This window comes from Mustela nivalis, assembly GCF_964662115.1.
Source record: "Mustela nivalis genome assembly, chromosome: 11".
NCBI classification, from domain to species: Eukaryota; Metazoa; Chordata; class Mammalia; order Carnivora; family Mustelidae; genus Mustela; species Mustela nivalis.
In genome coordinates this window covers 76,712,069-76,731,472 of record NC_139030.1, presented here as the reverse complement: position 1 = coordinate 76,731,472, position 19,404 = coordinate 76,712,069, and the positions used below count along the sequence as shown (strand labels likewise).

The following is a 19,404-nucleotide window of genomic DNA, read 5'->3' as shown; positions in this document are numbered from 1 at the left end:
TCTGGAAATCCTTTGTATGAGGAACAATAGGGGAGGTCTGTTTGAAGTTAGAGGTTTGGGTCTCTTTTCGTGGTTCCTATATAAAATCTTCCCTCTCTAAGGTAATACATAGGATATATTTAACACTTTGCCTCTTCTAATGCATTCCATGTTGCTTGGAAATTAAGCATGTGATTTTTCCTTAAATAACATATTCCCGAAATCTGACCTGAATGTGGGGGACTGGCCACCCCCCTCCCTGGGTCATCCTTCCACTGGACAGAGATCAGCCCATTTGCTCCAGACCCTGGTTCTGATTTCCCATGAACCAGAACCAGGGGGCGCCTGGGTGGCTCAGTGGGTTAAAGCCTCTGCCTTCGGCTCAGGTCATGATCTCAGGGCCTGGCATCGGGCTCTCTGCTCAGCGGGGAGCTTGCTTCCTCCTCTCTCTCTCTATGCCTGCCTCTCTGCCTACTTGTGATCTCTCTCTGTCAAATAAATAAATAAAATCTTTAAAAAAAAAAAAAAAAAAAAAAAACCAGAACCAGTTTTTTCATCTCTTGTGATCACTTCCACCACTGAAGGCCTTCCACAAAGGAGGGAGTTTCAATTTGCCTCTGAAACCCAGAAGTCATTACAAATGTTTCTTGAAATTAACTACAAGCAGCAGATAAGGGCCAACATCGCAATTCTGAAGGATGTGCTGGCTTTCAGGAACTGTGAGCAAAGATAGCAGACATCTTTCTCTTTTCAAGAGCCTTTGCTTTGAAGTACACTGATTTCATTTCTCCAATCCTCGCTCTTTTTCAAAAGCCTTCTGCCTTTTCTCTCTCTTTAAGAAAGAAAGACCTTAACACTGTAAAAACCCGAAGCATGTTCAAGAAAATGAAGACCGCCTGACCTGGAAGCTCTAGCCCTTCTTCCTCTCCCTGTCCCCTCGGGCACTCACGTTCAAAGTCATAAACATGGAGCAGTCTGGGACAATGCAGTAGGGTAATATTAAAACACTATACTCGAACCCAGATGCCAGGGCCCAGATCCCCCACTGGCACCTAGCCATGAAAACCCACCCCACGCCCAAGTAGTCATGAACTGAAAGATCCTTTCCACTTTGCTAAAAATAGTTTATAGGGCCAGAGGGTGCACTCTGTGCAGGGGTTCCCCAAACTACTCCCCTTAACCCTTCCAACCATCCTATTTATGAGTGAGGAATCAGGGTTAAGAAACCTAAAAAGCTTGGCACTGGGAGGGATTCTAAACCTCTAAATTCCCACTCCAAGCCCTGACAGCCAGCATTTCCTCTCCCTACTACCTCCCTAGAAACAGACGGTAACTACCGTGTCCAAACACATTCAAGCAAGGTCTGATGAACAATGAAAAGATAGATTCTGTCCAGCCCGACTCCTGAGATGAAAGCGGTTTGAAGACAAGGGCTCTGCGTATCTGTCCATGTGTTTCCCGCAGCTTTCTGCCCTAGAGCCTGACTCTGGACACCCCTCAAGGAGAAGGGACCAAGGGGAGCAAGGAGGCTCCGGCTCTAACTAAGTCAAATAAGAGAAAACAGGAAAGTAAACTCCTTCCACCAACATTTATGGAAACATTCAGAGATCTTCTTCCTTTGTCAAGGGCCAGATTGCTATCTTCAGCTTTGGGGGCCATACTGTCCCATCACAGTGACTCGACTTTGTCACCAGAGCCCCGACGTGGTGACAGACGATACTGAAATGTGTGGGTGAGGCTGTGATGAATAAAACCTTACTGATGGGCATGGATATTTCAATTTCTTATAATTCCACACATCACAAAATATTGTACTCATTTTTATCTTTTTTCCAACCATTTAAAAATGTTAAAACTCAGCACCTGGGTGGCTGAGTTGGTTGCCCTTGACTCTTGATTTCAGCTCTGGTCGCAACCTCAGGGTTGTGGGGTCGAACTCCTTGTGGGGCTCTGCGCTGGCTGTGGAGCCTGCTGGAGCTTCTGTCTCTCCCCCCGCCCCTCTTCCATCCCTCACGCTCTCGCTAAATAAATAAATAAATGAATACTAAAACTAAAAAAGTTAAAACCATTCTTAGCTCTTGGCGTGAAGGGGAGGGAAAAATACAATATGGGCTGTCCTTTGCCCACCCCTGCTTTAGTTCATCATTCAAGTGTTGTTAAAAGAAAGCTTTATTAGAAAGATTAAAAGCCAAGGCTACTGCAAAGAGTTTACTGAAAACTATGGTGTGCTGCTCAGAACAGACCTGGCACCAGGGAAGTTATTAAACAGATTAAATCTGTCTTCCTGTGCCTTCCTGCTCCTAAACAGCACCCCTCCTCAAGTGCCTAGAACCCCCTCCTTGGTGCCCAGTGCCCTCGTGGTGTCCACAGCTGCACCCCACTGAAGCCCTGGTGTATTCAACAATATTTATGGAGCACCTACTGTTCGGGGCCCCTGCACTGGGTGCCCATCCCAGTCCTGGTTCCTGCTCTGCCCTCACTTACTCTGGAGAGCAGGGAAGGGCAATTCAGAGAAGACCCTCCACTTGCAGACAATGATCAAAGACTCACATCATGAAAGTTGTCTGAAGACAGGTTAGTGCTCAAATAAAGCAATGAATGAATGATTCCATAGAAGGATAAACCATGAGTGCATGCTCCGTTCATATTGTTCTCTGGTCTTGGCCCCCACTTGGTAAGTGGAGTACAAAGGAGGAACCAACAGAAGTGAATGCTGTGGGGTGTCACCACCAGAATCCAAGCCTTCTAGCATCTGAAATGTCACAACCAAAGAAATGAATCTCTACTGATGGAATTTTGGTTTCTTTGGAAGTCACAAAGGAAAGGAATTTTTTTTTTTTTTTATCCAAGGGAAAGGACTTTCTAGGCCCCCCACTTTTGTAAAGAATGGCATAAAATAAATATTATTCCTATTATAGATGTGTGCAACATCTATAATAAACTACCTTTTTATTGGGTGTCTCTCAGGCTAGTCACTGAGACACTTTCCAAAGCTACAATAGCCTGCAAGGTTGGCCGCAGGACCCCATTTTCACAGATGAGAAAACCAAGTCACAAGACAATGAATTCCTCTCCAACGTACTCAGAGCTGGATTCCAATGCACAGTGGACTCTTTCCACCCATCAGGCTCCTTCATGGAGACTTCAAGTCCACTTTCAGATGCAAAACTCTGCCATTTGAAGAGGGCCAAGAAGGCCAGGATGCTCTTCTGGTGAGAATGACCAAGAGTAGGTGTGACTGTATTTGTTTTCTCTGCCACATGCTAGCCCCATGCTGGGCAGGTGGTGGGGACTATGGGGCCATGATGGGGCAGGGCGGAGTGGGGGAAGCAGTAGCTAGTGGGAGCTCCTCATGCTGATCATACAGTAGAATCACCTGGACAGCATTTAGAAAATCACCAGTGCCCAGGGCCCATCCCAGACCACTTCAGTGAGAATCTGGGAGACAAGGGGACAGTAGGACCCCAGGCACTCCCCTTTGCAAAAGCTCCCAGAGGATTCTAGAAGCCAAAAGGGCTGGACAGCAGTTGTTGGGGAGGGGAGACTCCAGAATGGAAGAAGGGGTAATTAAAAGAAATTCTGTCCACAAAACTTTGCTGTGTTATTGGATTTTCTCTTTGGGGGACAAGATTCCATAGTCCCAGCCACTGGATTAAGCAGTTTGGACCACAGCTGCCTACTGAATCACTAAGGAGATCTAAAAATACTACTTGGGCATTCTGTGTTCTGACTCAAATACCCTTCAGCTGCAGATAGGTTTTCTTTCCTGTTTGATGCTTATGAAGTATAGGCATAAACAAAACCATTTTGGAAGGTACCCTGTCACATGAGAAGCTTAAGCAAAGACGCTCAAGACAGAATGCCTTGAGGAAAGTGACGTTTCCTAAGAATGCACTAGATAAACAAAATAGGAAAATCACTTCAATTTAACAATACCAAGAAAAGCAACTGTTTCGTTTACTTAAATTGTTGCAGGATTTTAACAAGCTTTTCTCATTCATTTCAACGGAGAATGAAGTCATGGGGAATTTTCTGAGAAATTATTCATTTATTTCAGAATAAAAAAGAACAACAAATCTATCAAAATTTTAATATAAGGAACTGTTCCCTTTTTTATACTTCTGTTGTAACATAACTCATCCCAGTGGGGAGAAAAGGTTGAGTCTGTTCCTTGAAGAAAGACAATCTCAGACAGGAATAAAATGGCATAATCATATTCTTTTTTTTTTTAAGATTTTATTTACTTATTTGACAGATGGAGATCACAAGTAGGAGAGAAGCAGACAGAGAGAGGGGACAAAGCAGGCCCCCTGCTGAGCAGAGAGCCCGATGCGGGGCTCGATTCCAGGACCCTGGGATCATGACCTGAGCTGAAGGCAGAGGCTTTAACCCACTGAACCACCCAGGTGCCCCTGGCATAATCATATTCTATACAGAAATTCTATCATCCTTTTCTTGGTACACTTAGTATTTGTGCAATGCTTTACCGTTTTAAAAAATGTTTTAAAACTCCCATACTTCTTTCTACTTCTTGATAAACTTTACTGTATTCCCATTTGTGAATTTCATCTCTTCTATGAAGAAAATAAAGCAAACATATTAGTCCATTTTAGAGATATGAACACTGAGGTTCAAGGCTGTTTAATTACCTTCCCAAGGACACAAAAAGTTGACGGAACAGCCAGTGAAAGAAGCAGTCTCTTGACACTTCAGGTAACACATTGAACATTTTGCACACATCACCATGTGAGCTTGGGAATGAATATATGTGTGCCTGAGTTTGTGCGTGTGTGTGTGTGTGTGTGTGAGCCTATTTGTGCATGTGTGTGCAAAAAGTCCACTAGACTGATCCTGTGCAAAGAGCCAGAATTTTTTTTTTGTTGCTTGTTAGCTAGCTTCCATCAAAAATGGATTCATCAGGGGTACCTGGGGGTTGCAGTCCATTAAGCAACCGACTTGATTTCAGCTCAGGTTGTGAACTCAGGGTCATGAGACTGGAGCCCTGCCCTGGGCACCAGTGCTCAGCACAGAGTCTGCTTGAGATTCTCTCCCCCTCTCCCTCTGCTCCTCCCCACCACTCTCTAAATAAATAAATAAATAAATAGAATCTTTTTTTTTTATGGATTCATCAGAAGCAAAACCGTTGTTTCAAGTTAGCGTGTTTAATCAGAGGAGAGGATTATAGAATCAGCTTAGTGGGTAAAATTAACTTGCATAAAAAGCAGCTACGCAAGCAGCCTCTTTTTGCTCCAAGTGCAGAAACTGACACATTTTCATTATAATCCCAAAGGATAAGAGTCCTAGGAACAGGAGATGAAAAAATAAACAGGTGTCTGACGGCTTGAATATTTGGCAATGGATTATTTCATTACCACAAGAAAGTTTTACAAGTAAAATCACACAAATTAAAATAATTTAAATAATTGCTACTTTGGCCCAAGAGAAGGGAGGAAAAGAAAAAGTCAGCCCAGGAGTAGCTGCCTCTGGTGCCTGCTTGCTTTCCCAAATGAACCCAAAAGGTGAGGAGAGCAGCCTCAATCTTTCTGAAGTTGGGAGTTTATTTCAAACCCACCAGAAATATTTGTATATCTTTTATTTAGTGCCCATTTGCTTGTCATCACGGGAACAAGAACTTCAGCTGGGACCCAGAATTCTAACCCTAAGGTGAAAGCCCTGCTTGGGGGTGGCACAGGGAAAATTTGCTGTGCCTTTGTCATTCCTGCGGCCCTTTGCCCCAGGTGAGCCGAGTGGTTCAATCTCCGTGTTTCAGAGCAAAACCAGTCTCAGAAATCCTTCGGTCTCCTTTTTACTGATGACAGTCAAAGAGGTTATAGCCCTTGCTTAAGGCCACACAGCAAACAAAGGGCCAGGGCTGGACTTTAAACTCTACAGCTCTGCATCAGACCAGCTACTTGGGGGCGCCTGGGTGGCTCAGTCAGTTGAGTGTCTGCCTTTGGCTCAGGTCATGATCCTGGAATTCCAGGACTGAGCCCCGCATGGGGCTTGCTGCTCAGCAGGGAGTCTGCTTCTCCCTCTGTGCCTCACCCTGCCTGTGCTCTCCTTCACACTCTCTCAAATAAATAAAATCTTAAAAAACAAAAACCAAAAGGAACAGCTACTTGGTCAAATGCCAGCTCTACTACTGACTAGCTGTGTGACCTTGGGGCAGTCATTCAACTTTTCTACACGTCATCTACATAACAAGGACAGTGGCTACCAGTTGGTGCTACAATACCCAGCTTATCAGAGACTGTAAACAGTGGTGAATTATTTTGGTAAAGCCCCAAAACAGTGCTGGTGCATGACAAGTGCTTGAGAAAAGAGTTATCAGCCATCATCATCACCACCACCATCATCACCATCATCACCATCACCACCATCATTTCTCTGTGGGGTGGTTACCATATACATTTCAGAATCCATTGAATCGTGACTTACCATGTTTAAGTGTGAAAGAGGACTTAGAAAATATGTATTTTAAGTGTTGTATGATTTTCAGGGCAATCAAAATGTTTAATCTTAGACTGGTCATTCAGTCAAATGAGCTTCATTTCTACATTTGACAGATGACACTTGCTCTAGCTACCTCATACAGTTGGGTAATGAGCATATGAAATGTGTATAAAAGTTTAAAAAGAAAGAAAAAAGATAGCATTTATGGAGGAACTATGGGTGCTCAGTGATTTACAACACTTAATGAATGAAATCTTTCCAAAAATCCTGTTGTGAATATCCCACAGACAGGATGGGCAGCCACTCAAAATTTGGTTGGAATGTCAAGACTGAAAATGGCACACACACACACACACACACACATCCCAGCAGGGTATGAAAAGGTTTCTTGCTCACATAATGGGGTTCTCTGGGGAGATCAGGCAGCTCCCAAATAGATCCCTGGTGGCTAAAGAGGGAAGGGAAAGGAACCGGCCTGGGGGCGTGGACAGGGAAGCTGCAGATGGGGGTGGGGCTAGGAGTGCATGGGCGGGGCTTGAACACATGGGCAGGGCTTACGTGTTGGAACCCCACCCCAACACCCAGGCTTTGCGATCAGCTTACCCGGATGTGGAGCGAAAGGCGAGAGGGAGAGGTGAGACTTAAACGCTGTCAACAATCACACATCAAAAACCCAAATCAAACCCTTTCTTACAAACCCTGTATGGTAGATCTGGTTCTCAAAGATGAGGAAACTGAGGCTCGGTCAGTTTAGATCACCTGTCCCAGTAGGTTTAACTGTGGCTGCTCAACTTCAAATCCGCACATCCTGCCTTCACACCACACATCTCCCAAAGCCAGTGAGTTCCTGTCACCGTGCGCCACCAGAGCGCCGCCTGGATCCACCGGCTGGCCCCAAGTCAGCCCGCCGAGCACAGAGACTGCAAACAGCCTTAATCCATTTTAACCCTAACGAGTGATGTATGAGTTTCTTAATTTTCTCGAAAAAAAGAAAAGAAAGAAAAGGAAAGAGGATGGAAAGGAGAAGGGAGTTGAGGGAAATTAGAAGGGGAGGTGAACCATGAGAGACTATGGACTCTGAGAAACAACCTGAGGGTTTTGAAGGGGCGGGGGATGGGAGGTTGGGGGAGCCAGGTGGTGGGTATTAAGGAGGGCACGGATTGCATGGAGCACTGGGTGTGGTGCATAAACAATGAATACTGTTAATGCTGAAAAAAATAAAAAAATAAAGAAAGAAAGAAAGAAAGAGAGAGAGAAAGAAAAGGAAAGAGGAGAAAAAAAAAATAAAACTTCCGAGTTAGGTTCTATTGTTTCCATTGCTAACATTACTGTCTTTGCTATGGGGGGAGGGGTGGCACTTAAGGCTTCTCTTCACACACAGGTGAAATTCCATTTCCAATGTAGCCAGTGAGCATTAGGTTGTATTTCAGTAAGCACCAGTCTGCAATGGCTAACATCCATTCCCCTTATCTGTAATTGAGTGTGTGTAAGGGTTTCCCCCCCTCTCTTTATCTTCTCTACTGAGATTGCCTTCTTTCCCCCCCCACAGAAAATGAGAGTCCTACTCCAAGATCATGAAAGATTAAATTAAAATTATCAGGATTCAATTTTTTAGGGGTTATAAGACTCTGACTCATCTCAGTTAAGCTCTTCTGGGGAACCACGCTAGATGAGGTTCCAAATTTGCTAAGCTTTACTGTTAGAATTAGACTTATTTCAGCTCCCTCTCCAATGAGGAGCTCAGAATACCGGCATTGCTTCTCCTCAGGAAGTCAGCACTCCACAGCTAACACTGCTGGAATGGGAGCTATACAAGAAACCCAAATCTGTTTTGAACCAGTTGGTGCTACAATATTTAGGTATCAGTTTGTGAGTCTTTTCTGGATGAATTACATGACACATCAAGTCACTACTTAGGACAAAAAAAAAATATGTTTCTCTATTAGTCATCTAGGAAACACTACAGAGTTCTCTCCCTTTCTTGAGGATTCCTTATAATTTTTGAGTCTCACACACACACACAATCTCAGAGTTGGGTTAAATTCCCAATGTTCAGCCTTTCTTTCCCTTTACTTAAACTGAAGTACACACTAACGTGCCTTCTCCTGTCCATCCCCACTATACTGAGTCTGAATCAACTATTTCTTTCAAGGATGGAATTCAGACATGCAAATATAACAGCAGTTCGATAGAAGCATTCAGGCAACTCATTTCTTCAGGAAAAGTCATATAAATCATCAATCAACAAGGGAAATTAGTTAGCAAGATTTTGTCCTAATGGTTAGAAAGGCTCCCACAGCAAATTCCCCCAAAGAGTCATCACGCCCCAAATTCACCTGTAATGATCATATCACACACAATCGCATCATCATCATCATCATCCCCTTTGAGGAAATTAAAGCTTATTGGAACCAGTTAACAAAGAAGGGCACAACATTGAAAAGACAGATTCAGGCGGATAATTTGCCCTTAAAGAAAAAAAAAAAATTCTAGGAAATAGCAAACATTCTGGCTGTCAAGGTCAAGCTTCTCAATCCCAAATAGCTCTATTAAGAAAATATTAAAGCTTATCTCATCTCATGTGTGGCCTTTCTTCTCCTACAGAAAGACCGTTTGGGCATTCTCCAAGTAACTCTTGGAGCATTTTATAAAATGTTTATGAAACAAACTCCTCCACTCCAAAGGCATGAAAGAAAACATCTGATCCCAGATATGTTCCACATTCACCTAATTTAACTGAATAATTACAGAGAAGTTCATTATTTGCCCTTGCCCTGGAATAGACTTGGGGATTTTCTACCAGCACACACACTGCTACCGACTCGCCTATCTGAAAATGTTGATGTTATTAGGTTAATAGGTTTCACTGAGCTTTAGCATACTTGTAATCCATCCTCATTTATTATGTTCTGCCAAATTCTCTTGTAAATCCCAAATCCACGGGCGGCCGCTGGGCCATCTCCCATCCCTCTCGCCGCCCCACGCTTCCTCGAAGCTTCCCAGTGCCCTGCTCACGCCCTGCAAGCCCGACCCAAGCGTGCGCCTCGAAGAGCGGCCAGCCCGGAGCGCGACACACCGAGCCCCACGCACAATGTCCCCTCGAACGCCTCTGACTGTTGCAACACCCCCTCCTAAGCCCAGAAACGGCTGGTCGCAGGCTGCGGAAAGGCAGCTGCCCTTTCGGCCTCCAGCTGCGTGATCAGAGCCCTCAAGGCTGGAGGAAAGGAAAGAAAGTGTCCGACCACCTGGCACTGAGCCCGCCATCACCCGACTCCCACAACGCGCATCCTGACACACCCAGGGGCGAGCGGGACTGGGAGCAGGGGCCCTTTGGACATTGAACGCGTCGCCAGGTACGCTCGGAGCTGGCTCTCCCGAGCTGCCCCGGCGAGCACCCAGATCCCCCTCTAACCGAGCATGGCTTGGCCCGGGCCAGGAGGGGCGCGTCACTTGGTGGCCAGCGGTCGCGCCAGGAGTACCGGGGCTGGAGGGACGCGCGACCAGAGCCCCAAGCTGGCACGGCAGGAGAACTGGGGTGGGCAGGGAAGAGGCACTTGGAAGGTCGGCCAGGGGTTCGTAACCACGCGCGCCGGGAGGCCAGATTCATCCCTTCCCCGGGGGAGGAGAAGCCGGTGTCAAGCATGCTGGATCCCCGCGCCGGGCAGCGCGCAGCGTCGGGCGGAGAGAAGCTGCTGGTCCCCGGCCTGCGTCCCGCCCCACGCCCGCCCGGTCCACTCACCTGGCAGTTGGCGCCAGAGACCCCGGCGGGGCAGGTGCAGCTGTAGCCGGGCTCGCCGGCAGGGGCTGGGGACTGCTGGTCGGGCGCCGGGTGCGGGGTGCACACGCCCCCGTTCCGACAGGGCTGCGCGGCGCACGGCCCGGGCGCGGGCAGGGGCGCGGCGGGCACCGGGCTGGCCAGGCAGCCGCCGCGGGGCCCCGCGCCAAGCAGCAGGAGCAGCAGGGCCGACGTGGGCAACAGCTGCGCACCGGGCGCCAGGGCGCGGCGGGGCGGCATGGCCGACCAAGTGGGCGCGGGAGCGGAAGCCGGAGCTGGGGCGCGGCGGCGGTGGCGGCGGGAGCGGCGGCGGTGGCGGCGAGGGCTGCTCCGCTGGGCCGGGCGCCTCCTGCAGCTGCTGGGATCCGCGGTTCCCGGGGCAACGGAGGGCGGGGCCTGAGGGGCGGGGCAAACGGGGGCGGGGCTCCGGGAGGGCGCCGGCTCGCGAGGAAAGGGGCGTGGGGACCCTTCCCCAGCCGAGAGTTGGGACGGGAGGAGCGCAAAGGTCGACTCCGGGCCCACAGGCTTGAGGGGTGCGGACAGAGTCGAAGGTGTATCCAAAAGGACCCCGAGGGGCTGCAGCGGCGGCGCGGGCCGGGCGGGGAGCTAGGCGGTGCTCGGGAAGCAGAGGTGGTGGAGGGGTCAACGCCGGCACGGGGAGGACTTTACGGGGCCCTCAGGTGCCGAGCGGCCGAGCGGAGGGCGGGGCGGCGCCGGCTCGCAGCAGCCGTCCGCGGCCTCTTGGCGCAGAATCGGTGGGACCGCTGCGGGGCCCGGCCTTACCTCATTCCCCGGGGCTACTCTCCCCCCCCCCCCTCCCGCAGCACGCCCCCGGCGCACACAGCCGGCTCGGCGCCGCCGCCGAACCCAGGAGCCCTGACACCCTCTCATCCGCGGGGCTTGCTGGGAAAGGCCCTGGTGTGGGCTCCGCGGGCCCCGGACCCTTGTCCTTGGTGCTGACCGAGGAGTCTCCTTCCTCTCAGGCTCTTTCCCGAGGGCGGAGCCGGCCGTGCAACTCAGAAACGTCTGACTGTGGCGTTTGAGAGCTGGAAGAGACCTCAAGATCAGTGTCCAACCCTGTCGTTGAGCCGCCGAGGAAACTGAGGCCCAGACAGGCTGGACTGGAACCCAGTGGGTCATTTGACTCCCAGCCCAGAACGATGTCAGTCTTCTGCAAGAGCAGTTCAGAAGCGCAGGTTCGCAAAGGCCCTGCCAGGATTTACTACGGAGCTCTGTGTAGAAGAAACATCCACCGTGACCTACTTGGGGAAAGGGATGAGGTGGGGGGACTCTTCTAACCGTCCCGATTAGGCTGGCTCATGCTTTGACAGCCAAGGAGGTCCTTTTCCGTTGCATAAACGCAACCGGCTTTGTCTCCACCACCTGACCTTTCACAACCTCTAGGTATAGACTCCCAGGTACTAGTTAGCTTCTGTTTAAGGTGGCCTCGTGAGAAAAGAAAATGCGACTCTCGTGGATTGACAGTTGGGCAAATTTTTCTTTAGGGTACACGAAAATAGTTTTGTAAAAGCTGGGCGAATAAATAGTAGAGAATCCACGTGAACCCATGCAGGGACGTGCCACAGATGGGCAAGCAGGAGCCGCTAAAGTGTCCAGTGAACACAGGAGGTAAACTGCCGAGCTTTTCCCAGTCTTGCACACGGAGGAGCAAATGTCAGGCTTTTGTGCTTAGAAAGATGCCTAAAATTCATGTGGTCGTTGCAGGAAATCGTCGAAACCTAGATGCAGCTACATTCAGCAGGGGAAATTCATACCTCCAAATGGATCAAACAGTTACTACATATTCCCTCACACCCATAGTCTTTTATCTGAGACTTCTTAAAAAAAAAAAAAAAAAAAAAAAATCTTAATTTTATGCCACGCCAGCACCCTCTGCTGGTACTAGTCTCACCGTTCAGGTGTTTCTTCCACTTTCTGTGTCCTGGAATATGAATTCTTTCCCAAAACTAACTTTTCTTAACCTTAAATCCTGAAAAAAAAATGCACTGGTGCTACTCACTCCCTTCCATCAACACACACACTCAAATGAAGTGTGAGGAAGTTTGTAAGCCAATTAAAAATTAGTTAAAATTAAAATTAAAGCTAAAATTAAAACACTGTTACTTATATTTTTTTACCGGCAACACCTTGGTGTGTGAATTTGTATCACTTTGAAATATGGGGAAAAAAATTGACACTGGCTTTATTTTCTGGGTGCTGATTTCTGACTTTTCCAGATACTGTTTAGCTTTTGGAAAAGGATTCTGTCTTTAATCTTGAATAAGCAGACTATGGCAGAGGGTGCCTGGGTGGCTCAGTGGGTTAAGCTGCTGCCTTTGGCTCTGGTCATGATCTCAGGGTACTGGGATCAGTTCATGATCTCAGGGTCCTGGGATCAAGTCCCGCATCGGGCTGTGTGCTCAGCAGGGGCCTGCTTCCTTTCCTCTCTCTCTGCCTGCCTCTCTGCCTACTTGTGATCTCTCTCTGTCAAACAAATAAATAAAATCTTTAAAAAGAAAAAAAAAAGCAGACTATGGCAGAGACAATACAAGACCATTTCCTTTTTCTCCAAGCTAAAAAGAAAGACTAAATCTCCCAGACCCCTTGATGATAGGTGGAGCTGTGTGATTGGTTCTGGACAATAGGACATACTGCTTTGTGTTCTGGCCCTAAACAACCAGACACTAAATATCATGCAAGTGTTTATTATTGTTATTGCTATTATCATTCTTGAAAAAGTGGGTTTTTTCTCCGGCTCTGAAGGGTGATTTGGTAGTTGGTTGACAGTTCCCAACCATCTGCAAAACCCCCAAATACCGAACTAAAAAGTTCAACTAATATATTACCATGTCTTATTAACAGAATTTATTGAAAATCTGTTGGTTCTACCTTTAAATAAGAACTAAAAAACCAATTATCATTAGTTCCTATTATTCCAAACTTACATAACATCAAATCTTCACCCTAATCCACATCATTTCCTTTCTTGATAGACGCCCTACATTTGTAAGTTGAGAGCAAAACATAAAAATAATGTGTCTTGATTTCAATAAAGAATGTGATAGAATTCTCATGCTCACCTTAGGGAGAAAGTAGACTTGAAACCATTGAACAAGTGTAGTATACACATACTAGTCAGGGGCTCTCTAGGAGGCTAGAGAAAGTTTTTAGGGAAATGCCATAGAATCTCAAAATTCGGCAGTCAATACAATTCATTCCGGAATCAGGATGTCAAATTATCTCAACCAGAGCTAAAATAATTGAAATAGAGTATTAAGTGAATGATAGTACATTTGGCCTTACTACCATTTGTCAATACTTCTGTCTCTCCTTCTTCTAAGAACTTTCTGGTAGGACTATATTTTCCTGTCCCCTTGAAGTTAGCTGTGGCCATACGACGTGCCTTGATCAATGAAACATAAGGGGAAGTAGCATGTAGCACTTGCAGGTGGAAACCTTTAAAATCCAATGCATGATTCTCGTGACCATGCTGACCAGCAAGACTCCAAGAGTTGGAGCCTCTCCTAACCCGTGTCCCTGAGGTAGTACAATGTGGTGAAACAATGGGAACCTGCAGGAGGCATATGGTGTAAGACATAAATCATTGTAGTTTTAAGCCACTGAGAAACAGCGATGTTGAATAATCCAGGTCACACGCTAGTAAACGGCAAGGTAAGACTAATTATTCCCGATGAACCATGTAGTAGGAGCAGCTAGCTCAGATGGGCTGTTCCTGTGAGACAGAAGACTGGGTATCTAATTGGAGATCCCAAGGTCTCTGAATTTAATGGAACAGAAAATTTTCAAGAAAAAATGTGGTCCATTTCTTTTCATGGATCTATTCCAGAGTTATAACTCAACTGCATTATATCGTAGGATGTTCTAAAAATGCTACAAACAGATGCAAATAGAATTGGCTTTGTTTTTTGGGTGTTTTTTTTTTTTTTTTGGTTTTTGGGTTTTTTGCATTTTGTCACAGGAGTAAAACATGCTCCCACACTCGCACACGTTCATGGGCGTTTGGGGAACAGCTGGCCACAAGGAGAGTAATACTTCTCTTTGTGGTGAGGTTCTCATACCCTATGACTTCAAGAGCATCCTGTAGGAATGCTAGTATCGACGCAGAGTATGATGACCCACACACTGAGAATCTCATACAATAAATTGCAGAGGTTACCTGCGATAATCTCCCAGGGCCAGAACTAAGACCTAAACTGCAACATTTACGTGGTGTGATAAATCACCTTCAGCTTACCTGGGGTTCCACAGGTATAACCTGTGCATCTATCAATGATTTAACACCCACCTTCTCCCCAAAGCATTGAAGTTTTCTGCAACAATTGGCAGATTGATGTCTCCCCTTTTTTCTGCACCAGAGTTGCCTGCAGACAACAATGTCTTCATTGTTGTCTCTTCTCACTTTCAGTTACTCTTTAAAGATAAAAGGGGACATTCCTGCCCCCACTTCCCCCCTCCCCCCGCAGAGGATGGCCCTGGATGCTTGGTTGAAGGCTGGAGTCAGCTTGGGAAAAAGTCAGCCACACAATCTACAGAGAAGGGACATTGTTACATTGCCTGATAATTTCCTGCCATGAGATCAGCACCAAACAGTCTACCATAACCAGTTGCGTAAGGAGCCATGATGATGTTGGGCAAAAAAATTTTTAAGAGATTTTATTTATTTATTTGATAAGAGAGAGATACAGCGAGAGAGGGAACACAAGCAGGGGAGTGGGAGAGGGAGAAGCAGGCTTCCCGCTGAGCAGGGAGCCTGATGCAGGGCTCGATCCCAGAACCCTGAGATCATGACCTGAGCCGAAGGCAGATGCCTAACAACTTGAGCCACCCAGGTGTCCCAAAGCTGGGCAAATTACTCAGTCTCTTCACCTTCAGATGTCACATAATATGGAAATAGAAACCTCTAAGTTGGAGAAGGTCATCAGAGGAATGTGGTGGCCAAATGACCTGCGAATTCGTTACCTGGGCAGTTAGAGGCTCATCACCCATGTCCTGGAAATGTACTTTCTACCCACTCTTTCAGTAGCCAGAGCTATTCAAAGACATAGCCTTGAGAAAACAAGGTGCTGTTGAGACCATCTGGACTAAATATGTGACTGAACCCAATTAAGATCTCCATATAAACCTCTAAGATTCTGGTGGGCAGGTGTGGAGATCTACTCATCTTGCTGTCACCGAAGACAAACCTGGTATGTAAGTTCTCTTGCTTATTCAAATTGCCTCCTAAGAATCTGGAGTGACCTGCCCCTTTCTTTAGTTTCTCCTTGTCCTCTATGTGTGGGACCCAGTCTCAGATTTCACCTGGAAAGCACCCAAGGTTGTAAACCAAAATCCTACTTGATAGAGATCTTGGGAAAACTAAATGGGATGATACCATTTGGTAATGTGTGGAATGCATGCAAAACTCCAGGCACTAATATAGGCATATTTTTTTTTTACACATTATCTCATTTAATCCTAACCCCAGACCATAAGGCAGAAACCCAATAAAAGAAGACAAAATTGAGGTACAATGAGGTTAAGTTAATGGTCTAGAGTCACCCAGTATGCAAGTGGAGCGGCCAGAACTTGAACATACAGAGGAGTCTGGCTGAAGAGTGTGTACTTTGAACCTCTTCTCTTCATCTGCTGTATGAATTTCCTACAGTGAGGAGTCTGATACTTTGTAGCTATGTCACACATATACGATGTATGCATCATATCTAGTGTATGAGCAATGCGTATTTCATATATGTGAAGTGTATCATCTATGTGTGTGATGTCTTGTGTGTATGTTGAATATGCTATATGTGTATAACATATATATTCTGTAGACACATGTATGAATACATTGATGCACAATGCTCAGTGGATTTTAGTTTATTATCAGGACAGGCACTTGAAGGTTTTCTCCCTTCCTTTCTTTCTTTCTTTTTTTCTTTCTTTCTTTCCCTCTCTCTCTCTCTCTTTCTTTTTTTTTTTTCTTTCTCTTTCTTTCTTTCCTTCTTTCTCTCTTTCTTTCTTTCTTTTTATTGCTTACATGCTTACTTTGTAAAGTGCACCACTATGATTCGCAGAATTACAGGACATGAAAACGGGATGGGACTCTTGACGATCTTTTCTGAGGAGGAGGAGGAAGCATTAAGGAAGGTAATGACAACTCTCAGCTGGGCAACAGTAGAACTAGAAGGAGACCCCCATCTTCTGAAGTCCACAGTTCATGCTCTTTCCTCTTCCCCACAGTGCCCTTTCTCCACTCCCAATATCTCCTACCTAAAGAGCAATCAAATTAAAATGCAGTGTGAAAACACAAATTCTAAGTCATGGGAGTTATACATGTCTTTGAAGAGTCTTTACAAAAATAAATATGACTTGCCTATGCCTAGCCACAAGTGCCGGAACTATTATCTTATTTCTTTAATTACTAGCATCCTTTTTAAATTAGTGATCTAAATGTTTTACCATTTTTATGCAGGTTATTTTACTCTGGGTTATCACTGAACACTTACTTCCTAAATGCTGTGTTTAAGAGGTTCACATTAACTTTCTTTCCCCCTGGACTTGCTGTGATTTGAATTAAACTGTCCTGGCAGCTGTTTAAAACAGTTCTAAATTCTTTTACAGCATCAGTTAATATTGATTTTATCTAGGACAAGTTTAAATGAGAAGTCTTGAATAAAAAGACAGAAAGGAAGAATATCTTCTCCACATAAATATTTCATAAAGCACTTGAACTACCACCAAATGGAAATCAGATATTTTCACAGAGACTCTTGAGAACATGAAAATTATGTTAAACTTAATACTTGCTTTTATTTCCAGCATTTTGTTATTAAGAAGATTGTAGCATACTGGAATAGAGGAGTGTTTTCAAAAAGGAATCCATATCAGCTGGCTTACAAATAAGGAGGTTCAAACCCATGCATCTCTTTTGCTCTTGAATTCACGCTGGGACCTTGAAACAGAATACCACAAAATAACTCTAGTCCTTGGATTTTCCAGTGGCCATGGAAATACTTGCATTGGCTTTTGTCAACATGGAAAATGTGTCTAGTTTTTATTTCCATATAGAAGATTGTTCCATTAATGGCTTAAACAAATTAGGATTTTATTCTCCCACATAAAAGAAGTCTGGAAGGTTTTGGTCCAGCACTGATAAAAGTTCTCCTGATGACTCACACAATTACCAGCAGAGAAACTTCTTGTCTGCAGTTTGGAATATCCAAGCTGAATTATAATCAATTCTGCTTGTGATGGGACATCTGGTGTTTTCTCCACTAGTATCTGTCCTTCTTCAGGTAAGGGGACCCAACTTTTGCTTTGAAGGAACCAACCCTTAGCTCAACTTCCTGTGAGACTGACCCCAAGAAAACACAGGCAGAAAGCTTTTTGATATTGATTTTGGCCATCGCTTCTTGACATGACACCAAAAGCACAGAAAATAAATAAATAAATAAACAGATGGAACTACATCAAATGAAAGAGCTTCTGCCCAGCAAAGGAAACAATCAGCAATGAAAAAGGAACTTATGGAATGGGAGAAAATATTTGCAGGCCATATTATATCTGATACAGGGTTAATATCCAAAATACAACTCAGGAACCAAAAATAAAATGACCCAACTAAAAAATGGGCAAAGGAACTGAGTAGACAGTTCTCCAAAGAAGACATACAGATACCCAACAGATATATGAGAAGGTGATCAACATCACTAATCATCAGGAAAATGCAACTCAAAACTACAATGAGATTAAGAAACAAAATGAAAGAACATGGGGCAGGGTCCGGGAGGAGGTGAAAGCAAGCCATAAAACAGACTCCTAACTACAGAGAACAAACTGAGGGTTGCTGGAAGGGAGGTAGGTGGGGAGAATGGGTTAAATAGGTGATGGGCACTAAGGAGGGCACTTGTGATGAGCACGGAGTGTTGTATGTAAGTGATGAATCACTAAATTCTACTCCTGAAACTAATATTACACTGTATGTTAACTAACTGGAATTTAAATAAAACCTTGACCCCCCCCCCAAAAAAAAACTATAATGAGATATCACATCACTCTGTTAGGATTTTTTTTTTTAATTTAAAAAATATCCCAAAACAAAAAAAAAAAAAGGATAACACATGTTAACAAGGATGTGGAGAAAAAGGAATCCTTGTGTGCTATTGATGGGAATGCAGATTGGTGCAGTCGATTTGGAAAACAGTATGGAAGTTCCTCCAAAAATTAAAGTAGAACTGCCCTATGAAGCAGCAATCTCTTTTCTGGGTGTATACACAAATTAATTGAATTCAAGATATTGAAGATAGATTAACGCCCCACTGTTCATTATAGCACTAGTCACAATAGCCAACGTGGGGAAACAACCTACACGCCCATCACTCAATGATGGATCAAGAAACTTCATATGTATATACATACAATGAAGTATTGCTTGTTCTTTAAATGGAAGGAAATTTTGACATTTGCAACAGTGTAGATGAACCTGAAAGACATTAAGCTTAGTGAAATAAGCCAGACACAGCAGGATAAACAGCAGATGAAATCATTTATATGAAGAATCTAAAATAGTCAAACTTCTAGAAGCAGACAGTAGAATGCTGGTTGCCAGAGGCTGGGGGAAGGAATATTAGTCAAAGAGTACGAAGTCTCCATTACAAAATATGAGTAAGTCCTAGAGATTTACTATACAGTATAGGGCCTGTAGTTAATAGTACCATATTGTATACTTAAAATTTTGCTATGACAGGAGATCTTATGTTAAGTGTTCTTATCACATGCACACACACGAATAATAATAATAATTAAAAAAGGATGGAAGAGGGGCGCCTGGGTGGCTCAGTGGATTGAGCCGCTGCCTTCGGCTCATGTCATGATCCCAGGGTCCTGGGATCGAGCCCCACATCGGGCTCTCTGCTCAGCCAGGAGCCTGCTTCCTTCTCTCTTTCTCTGCCTGCTTGTGATCTCTCTGTCAAACAAATAAATAAAATCTTAAAAAAAAAAAAAAAGGATGGAAGAAAATGTTTGAAGATGATGGATATGTTTATAGCATAGACTGCGGTGATAGTTTCAGAGATGTAGACTTATCTCCAAAGCCATCGAGTGGTACACATTAAATATGTATGACTTTTTGGATGTCAGTCATACCTCAATAAGTGGTTTAATAAGTAAATAAGAAACTAACCCCACCTTCCAAGAGT

At 45.0% G+C, this 19,404-nt stretch overlaps 1 protein-coding gene across 1 annotated transcript in view; it reads right to left on the bottom strand.

The window, feature by feature from the left end:
- Nucleotides 1-11,084, bottom strand: part of DNER (delta/notch like EGF repeat containing) — a 311,380-nt gene extending 300,296 nt beyond the window's left edge. Inside the window, exon 1 of the mRNA XM_082690792.1 lies at nt 10,172-11,084. Within this exon, the coding sequence (XP_082546918.1) occupies nt 10,172-10,447 (276 nt within the window). The 5' untranslated portion in view covers nt 10,448-11,084. The remainder of the gene's footprint in view (nt 1-10,171) is intronic.
- Nucleotides 11,085-19,404: the final 8,320 nt, after the last annotated feature.